Source organism: Dipodomys ordii, unplaced genomic scaffold (genome assembly GCF_000151885.1).
Source record: "Dipodomys ordii isolate 6190 unplaced genomic scaffold, Dord_2.0 Scaffold23, whole genome shotgun sequence".
NCBI lineage: Eukaryota > Metazoa > Chordata > Mammalia > Rodentia > Heteromyidae > Dipodomys > Dipodomys ordii.
This window is the reverse complement of record NW_012267239.1, coordinates 1,748,715-1,757,829: the sequence shown is the minus strand read 5'-3', so window position 1 is coordinate 1,757,829 and position 9,115 is coordinate 1,748,715. Positions and strand designations below refer to the sequence as shown.

At 41.4% G+C, this 9,115-nt stretch overlaps 1 protein-coding gene across 4 annotated transcripts in view; it reads left to right on the top strand.

Moving 5' to 3' along the window:
- Nucleotides 1-9,115, top strand: part of Depdc5 (DEP domain containing 5) — a 135,404-nt gene that overhangs the window by 26,818 nt on the left and 99,471 nt on the right. For all 4 annotated transcript variants that reach the window (XM_013014494.1, XM_013014493.1, XM_013014492.1 and 1 more), the window contains exons 11-12: nt 3,858-3,927; nt 6,636-6,708. In XM_013014494.1, the coding sequence (XP_012869948.1) occupies nt 3,858-3,927; nt 6,636-6,708 (143 nt within the window). The remainder of the gene's footprint in view (nt 1-3,857; nt 3,928-6,635; nt 6,709-9,115) is intronic.

Sequence of the window (9,115 nt, the reverse complement as noted above, 5' to 3'; positions counted from 1 at the left end):
TTTTTTTTTTTTTTGGTGCTAGTTCTGGAGCTTGAACTCAGGGCCTGGGCACTGTCCCTGAGCTTTATTGCTCAAGTCTAGTGCTCTATCATTTCAGCCATATCTCCATTTCCAGCTTTTTGGTAGTTCATTGGATATAAGAGTCTCACAGGTCGGGTGCTAGTGGCTCATGCCTGTAATCCTAGCTACTCAGGAGACTGAGATCTGAGGATCGTGGTTCAAAGCCAGCCCAGGCTGGAAAGACCATGAGACTCTTATCTCCAATAAACCACTAGAAAACCAGAAGTGGTGCAGTGGCTCAAATGGTAGAGTGTTTGCCTTGAGCTGAAATGCTGAGTGACAGCATTCAGGCCAAGTTCAAGCTCCACAACCAACAACAAAAAAAATTCTCCTATTCAAAGGAGTATTTTAATCAAAGTGTATTTCATATTGTGTTGTGTGACAGAGCATAAAGTTTTATTTTTACACTATTTATGTTTTTTCTTTAGTTTTTTTTTTTTGTCTGTCTTGGGGCTTGACCTCTGAGCTTGGGCGCTGTCCCTCAGCTCTTCAGCTCAAGGCTAGCCTTCTACTGCTTGAGCCACAGGGTACTTCTGGTTTTCTGATTTTCTGGTGGTTAATTGGAGATAGGAGTTTCATGGACTTTCCTGCCTGGGCTGGCTTTGGACTGTGATCCTCAGATCTTAGCCTCCTGAATAGCTAGGATTATAGGCCGGTACTCGCTGCAATTTTTTTTATTGTGATGAAATGATTACATAAATTTCACAAATTTTACAGTATTGTGGGTTATTGATACTTAGTTAAAATCACAAACACATTCTAACCTACATGGGGCAAATTGTCTTTATCGTGGTCTATAAAGTTTATGAGTTCTATGAGCTTTGGCAATACAGTTATTTCTTCCACATTGGGTGATATATACATTTCTCTCCTTTTTCTTAATGTCAGCTGTTCCCTCTATCCTCTCATTCCCTCCCTCCCATCACTGCCATTGAGTTGCTTAGTTTGGTTTGATCAATGTCCAGTGCAGCTGATGGGTCCCGCTGTTGTATGTTTTCCCGTTTCCCTCTGTTTCTGTGTCTTCCTCCTAGTTTGCCTCCAATGTGCACATATATATCATATATGTGGTCAGCAACAGAGAATAAAGTTTTGATTAAAACCAACTGCTTAAAATTATAGTTCTGGTCCAATTGTCTTTTTGATCTTGGATAATTACTAAATCTCTAATTTCCAAGGCTGAAAAATGGAGATGATAATAGTCTGTATCTCCTCCAGCATATAAAAATTGAGAGACAAGTCAAGCATTGGTGGATCATGCATGTAATCCTAGCTACTCAGGAGGCAGAGAGATCTTAGGATCACAGTGCATAACCAGCCTGGGTAGGTGTCTGTGAGACTTTAAAAAATTTTTCTTTTTGTCAGTTGTTGGGCTTGAACTCAGTTTCTGGGAACTATCCCTGAGCTCTTTCACTCAAGGCTGGTTCTCTACCATTTGAAGCCATAGGACTACTTCCAGTTTTCTGTTGGTTAATTGGAAATAAGAGTCTCATGGGAAAAAAAAAAAAGAGTCTCATGGACTTTTCTGCTTGAGCTGGCTTTAAACTATGATCCTTAGATCTCAGTCTTCTGAGAAGCTAGGATTATAGGCATGAGCTGTCAGCTCCTGGCTTCTGTGAGACTCTTATCTCCAGTTAACCACTAGAAGACTGAAGTGGAGCTGTGGCTCAAAGTGGTAGAGCGCTAGCCTTGAGCAGAAAAGCTCAGGGACAGCCCTCAGGCCCTGCGTTCCAGCTCTGCAACTGATGGGGGATGTGTGTGTGTGTGTGGGGGGGCATTTGAGAAATAGTTAGCCAGGTGCCAGTGGCTTAATCTTAGCTACTCAGGAGGCTGAGATCTGAAGATTATGGTTCAAAGCCAATTGGGGCTGGAAAGTCCTTGAGACTCTTATTTCTAATTAACTAACAGAAAACTGGAAGTAGAGTAGTGGGCTCACATGGTAACCTTGAGCAAAGAAGCTCAGGGACAGTGTCCAGACCCTGAGTTCAAGCCCCAGATAATTAATTAGTTGGTACCTAACAAAGACCATCTCTTCCTATTGTGTTCTTGGTACTGTAGCTTATATTTATGAATATCTGTCCACTTGAGATGTATTCATTTAGTAATATAAGTTGGCATATAGTGTATTCAGTTGTATACCTCTGTCATAAATGTTGAATTTTGTCAGTGTGGTTGGGATAGAGATCAGGTTGGGCCCAGGATGAATTAAAACTAAGCTTGCTGGCTCATTGGTGCAAACAACATTTTATTTCCATTTATAAATAACCTGATTCCAGGATGTTGGGCTCTAGACTTCATAGAAATATGTACACACTAGTCTTCCTCTCCATTGAAATGGCAATTCATAGTCTTCTTGGCTTATCTCCTCCAATGCAGGAACCCCCAATCCTTATCCTTTGATGTGTTTGGCTTTCCTGTTCCCTAAACTGGAATTCTGAAGACATGAAAGAAACTCTGCAAAGGGTCTAGGAAGGTGGCTCAGTGGTAGAGTGCTTGCCTTGCATGCATGAGGCCCTGGGTTCGTTTCCTCAGCACCACATAAGCAGAAAAACCTAGAAGTGGTGCTGTGGCTCAAGTGGTAGAGCACCAGCCTTGAGCTGAAGAGCTGAGGGACTGCGCCCAGGCCCAGAGTTCAGACCCTCACAACCTACAAAAAAAATTAAAAAAATTAAAAAGCACTGCAATGCTAGGTGCTGGTAAATCCTAGCTATTCAGGAAGCTGAGTGCCAAGTATCTTGGTTTGAAGCTAGCCCAGACAGGAAAGTCCCACAGACTCTTATCTACACTACATTTTCTAAAAAAAAAGAAAGTCAGAAGTGGAACTATGGCTTAAGTGGTAGCACACTACCCTTGAGCAAAAAAGCACTGGCACAGTGCCCAGGCCCTGAGTTCAAGCGCCAAGACTGGCAAATGAAACAAAATAAAAAAATAACATTGTAAAACCTGGTGCCAGTGGCTCATGCCTGTAATCCTAGCTACTCAGGAGGCTGAGATCTGAGGATCATGGTTCAAAACCAGCCTGGGCAGGAAAGTCCAGACTCTTATCTCCAATTAACCACCAGAAAACAGAAGTGGTGCTCAAGTGGTAGAGCGCTAGCCTTGAGCTGAAGAGCTCAGGGACAGGGCCCAGGCCCAGAGTTCAAGCCCCACGACCAGCAAAAACAAACAAACAAAAACCCCACTGCAAAACAGGCACAGGGCTGGGAATGTGGCTTAGTGGAAGAATGCTTGCCTTGCTTGCATGAAACCCTGGGTTCGATTCCTCAGCACCACATAAGCAGAAAAAGACGGAAGTGGCGCTGTGGCTCAAGGGGTAGAGCACTAGCCTTGAGTTGAAGAGCTGACGGACAGCGCCCAGGCCCCGAATTCAGGCCCCATGACCGACAAAAAAAAAAAAAAAAAAGCTCAGGGACAGTGCCCAGGCCCTGAGTTCAAGCCCCAGGACTGGCAAAAATAAAAATTCAAAAAAACAAAACAAAAAAACAGGTACAGATACCATAAGTCTCTGACCTTGAGCTGATGAAGTTTTTGCCAGTGCCATCAACAGTTGAGCAATAGGGATCCTTTGTGAAGATTTGCCACTTTGCTGACACTTGTCACATTCTTGGGACTTAAAGCAACTTGCCCATGATCTCATAGTAATAAATTTTGGAGGCAGGACTTGTTGTAGGCCTCGATTCTCAGCAGTCCTCCATCCTTACAGATTGCTTCCAACAACTATATGAAATTAGCACCTGACAGTGCTGCTTAGCCTCCTATAATTAATTACTTGACCCTGCTTTTTCTCTTCTTGTACCTAGGAGAAGAACTGTAGTCATGAAGTAACAGTGGTCCTGTTTTCTCGAACTTTCTATGATGCAAAATCAATTGGTGAGTAACTTTTTCTCTTACAGTTAATATTATTGTCTCCCCCCACCCCCCGCTTCTTTTTGGTCAATACTGGGGTATAAACTCAGTTGCTTACACTTGCTAGGTAAGCCATGCTCCAGCAGCATACTATATTTTTCAAGACACAGGGTACTGCTGTGTTGCCCAGCCTGGCCCCAAACTACTGGGCTAAAAAGATTTTCTTGCCTCAGCCTCCTGAGTAGATGAGATAGTATATGCATGCTGCCTCATCCAGCTTCCTACAGTTTCATTCTCTCTTCCTTCCTCCCTTCCTTCCTTCCTTCCTTCCTTCCTTTCTTCCTGTCTCTCTGTTTCTCTTTTTCTCTCCTTCCTTCCTTCTTTCCTTTCTTGTGCCAGTATTGCTTTTTTTTCCTTAATATTTGAGGTAAATTATTTTATTTAGCATTATTTGGGCAATAGATGGTTGACACCTGAAGTCACTTGGAAGCTTGATTATTTGAGATTTATTTAAGCAAATAATTAGTGATCTTTGTAGAGTATAGATATTGAACCATGTTCAGTTATACCAAGTCAATATGGACATAAAAATATGTCCTATTGTTTTTAGTAAATTCAAGATTTGAAGTTACTCTTTTGGGTAGCTTAACTTTAGAATAAGAACTTAGATAGCTTAAGGTTCCTTTACAGCCTCATGAAAATGTAGTGTCAAATTTAACTCAAGAAAACATAACATAATTTAAAGTCTTATTTCCTAAGTGTGCTTATGGTTATAAACAAGCAGGTATATAGTTTAGAAATCTGAACAGTAATCAGATAATATAATCAGTATTGGTGTTTGAACTCTAAGCTTCTTGTTTTTGCCCATTTTTTCCACTGCTGGTTGGTGCTCTACCACTTGAGCCACACCCATCTTCTCTTTGGCTTCTTGCTGGGCATTTGGACATAAGAGCTCCTGGATTTGTCTGTCTGGGCTGTCTTCAAACCTTGATTCTCAGATCTCAGCCTTCTGCTTTACTAGGATTATAGGCATGAGCCACTGGCCCCTAGCTTCATATTTTTGTTTTTGTTGTTGTTGTTGTTGTTGACATCAATTAGTTATATATAGTTTTTCATTTTGGCATGTCCATGTATATGTATTATATATAATATATAAAAATATGTATGTATTATATATTATATATAACATATATTGTTATATATAGCATATATAATATATATAATACACACATGCACAATGTGCTTTGATCATTTTTACCCCTCTCTGTCATTGTTTATTATCTCTTCTCCCCTTAGCAAACCAGTCTCAAAAGGCTTCATTGTTCCATTTTTACCGATTCCCATGAAGTATATTGACCATGTTCACCCTTCCCACTCTAACTTGTACCTGTACTCTGTACATGATCTGTTTACATTCCTGTCATTCATGACTTTAAGTGTATGCTAGTAATTCAAAGAGGTTTCACCATGGTATTTTTATTTTTTAATTTTTTTGTCGGTTGTGGGGCCTAAACCCTGGGCCTGGGTGCTGTCCCTCAGCTCTTCAGCTCAAGGCTAGCACTACCACTTGAGCCACAGTGCCATTTCTGGCTTTTTTCTGCTTATGTGTGGTGAGGTATCAAACCCAGGGCCTCATGCATGCAAGGCAAGCACTTGACAACTGAGCTGCCTTCCCAATCCCTCACCATGGTATTTTACACATACATATACAGATCTTTAGTCAGATTGATTTCCTTGCTTACTCTCACTGTCTCCATCCTCACTACCCACTATTCAGCAGCTTTCAGTGAGTTTAGCTCAGCTATTTTTTTTTTTTTTTTTTGTCGGTCGTGGGGCTTAAACTCTGGGCCTGGGTGCTGTCCCTTAGCTCTTCAGCTCAAGGCGAGCGCTCTACCACTTGAGCTACAGCGCCACTTCCGGTTTTCTGGTGGTTTATTGGAGATAGAGTCTCACAGTCTCTCCTGCCCGGGCTGGCTTTGAACCTCGATCCTCAGATCTCAGCCTCCTGAGTAGCTAGGATTACAGGCGTAAGCCACCAGCGCCCGGCTTAGCTCAGCTATTTTTATACTCAGATGCAATGTATTGTTTGCTCTCTCACATTCTTCTTTTCCTTTCTCCATCACCTGAAATAGTCCCATAGTTAAAAACATCACACACACACACACACACACACACACACACACACACGATTCTCTTGCAGGTTTCTTTTTTTGTTGTTGTTGAATATCTCTCTCTTTCATCTTCTTCATAGTTGTTGTAGGGAATAGGTAAAGTAAAAATAGCACAATATGTAGTACACATAAAAGTCTGTAGAGCTGGGCACTGGTAACTCAAAACTGTAATTCTAAATACTCAGGAGGCTAAGACCTGAGGACCGCAGTTCAAAGCCAGCCCAGGCAGGAAAGTCTGTGAGACTCTATGTTCAATGAAGCACCAGAAAACTGGAAATGGACTGTGGCTCAAAGTGGTAGAGCACTAACCTTTAGCAAAAGAGCTCAGGAACAGTGCCCAGACCCTGAGTTCAAGCCCCATGACAGACAAAAAAGGATTAAGGGCATTGATCCATCCTACAACCAAGTATGTATGTATGTATGTATATATAGACATATATGTATAAATATTTTTATTTGTGTTGTTTTGTGATGCAAATCTTCAACCTACAAGAAGAAAATAACAAAACCGTGAGCTTGTCTTATCAGTCTGATCTGCCTAATTCATTTTCTCTATTTCAGATGAATTTCCTGAGATAAACCGAGCCTCAATTCAACAAGATCACAAAGGGCGATTCTATGAAGACTTCTACAAGTATGTCTGCATTCTTTGCTTTTGCTGTGTTACTGACTTCTTTTTTATATTTTTTCTTTTCATGAAAAAAGAACAAATTTTATTGTAGTATAAAAGTCTTAGGAGCACGTTACAAATACTCAGTTGTTTTAATAAACAAAAATGTTTTCCTTCCTAAATGTAAACATCCAGTAAATAAAACATACATAATATTCCAGATACAGCAAAACCAGAACTTCACTTATGAAAGGTGTATTTTGGTGTATTTGGTGGTAAGGGTGGCTGTTTGTCTTAATACAAAAGTACTTCAGCAATGGAACTAGGTCATTATTATTTAATACTGTACTTCTTCACTCAGTTACCTTATTTGAGTAGAAAAATCATTAATTTCTGTATAACTGGCTATATGACCAGGCCATAGAAAAGACCTGAAATATCTAATGGTCATTTGGCTACAAAAAAGTGTTTTCTTGAGACTTGGAAGCATTTGTCACTTTGTACTTAAAGGCAATCCTCAATGAAAGTCTTTTAAAAACAAAGCACAGGACCTGGGTTCCCGGAAGGGATTGCTTCCTGCTGGAACACCCACCAGCAGGCATCCTTGTAGGCATTCTGTATGCAGTACTGTTGAAGATCTGCAGCTGCCTGCAAGACCTTGATCCCTCCACGCCGGTCTCTAGCTTCAGTTACTCCACCAGGCGCTGCAGGGCGCTCACGCTGGTGCAGGAGGAGGACATGGAGGACATGGCTGCAGCCGTGGGGGATTCCAGGGCAGTGGGGGGGGGGGGGGGGGGGGGATCGGAGAGTGGTGGAACTGGACTGTCATTTTTTTTTTTTTTTTGGTCCGGTCGTGGGGCCTGAACTCTGGGCCTGGGTGCTGTCCCTCAGCTCTTCAGCTCAAGGCTAGCACTCTACCACTTGAGCCACAGGGCCACTTCCAGCTTTTTTCTTTTTGCTTATGTGGTGCTAAGGAATCTAACCCAGGGCCTCCAGCATGCAAGGCAAGCGCTCTACCACTGAGCCACCTTCCCAGCCGCTGTCATTTTTTTTTTTCCCCTTTTCTTTTGTCAGTTGTCGGCTTGAATTCAGGGCCTAGGCACTGTCCCTGAACTCTTTTGCTCACTATATAATATAACCTATTATATATTAGGTTTTCATTTTGGCATGTTCATGTGTATATATTAGATTATATATACATATCATAAATATATAATATACTGTAATTATATATAATATATAACATGTGTTATATAATATATATACATAATGTACACATGTATAATGTACTATATATACACATATATACATACATACATATATCTATATCTATCTGTCTATCTATATCTATATATATTTTTTTATTTTTGGTCGGTCGTGGAGCCTGTACTCTGGGCCTAGGTGCTGTTCCTCAGCTCTTTAGCTCAAGGCTAGCGCTCTACCACTTCAGCCACAGTGCCACTTCTGGCTTTTCTGTTTATGAGGTGCTGAGGAATCAAACCCAGGGTCTCATGCATGCAAGGCAAGCACTCTACCACTGAGCCACCTTCCCAGCCCCAATACAATATATATTATGTATGTATATATGTATGTATAGTACACACACATGCACACAATGTGCTTTGATGAGCCTCACTCCCCTCTGTCACTGTTTATTATCTCTTCCCCTCCTTATCAAACCAATCTCAAAAGGCTTCGTTATTCCATTTTCACCCATTCCCATAAAGTATATTGACCATATTCACCCTCCCCACTTTTTCTTGTACCCATACTCTGAACATGATCTGTTTACATTCCTGTCATTCATTATTTTTAAGTGTATGCTACTTATTCAAAGAGGTTTCACCATGCTCAAGGCTAGCATTCTACTACGTTGAGCCATAGCACTACTTTTGGTTTTCTGGTGGTTAATTAGAGATAAGAGTCTCACAAATTTTCTTGCCCAGGTTGGCTTTGAACTGAGATCTTCAGACCTTAGCCTTCTGAGTAGTTAGGAGCCATCAGTACCTGGCTTGTTTATTTTCTTTCTTTTTTTGCCTTTCCCAGGGCTTGAACTCAGGGCCTGGGCACTATCCCTAAGCTTCTTTGCATTCAAGGCTAGTGCTCTACCACTTGAGCTACAGCACTATGTCTGGCCTTTTCTGAGTAGTTTATTGGAGATAAGAGTCTCATAGACTTTTCTGTGTAGACTGGCAGGTGTGAGCCACCTGTGTCCAGTTTGTTATTTTTCTAACTTTATAAAAGCATTATTCCAAGTGTGTGTGGCTCACTGGTATAATCCTAGCTACTCAGGAGGTTAGGATCTGAGGATCACAGTTTAAAGCTAGTGGGATAGAAAAGTCCAGATTCAAGCGGGGCGCTGGTGGCTCACACCTGTAATCCTAGCTACTCAGGAGGCTGAGATCTGAGGATTGCAGTTCAAAGCCAGCCC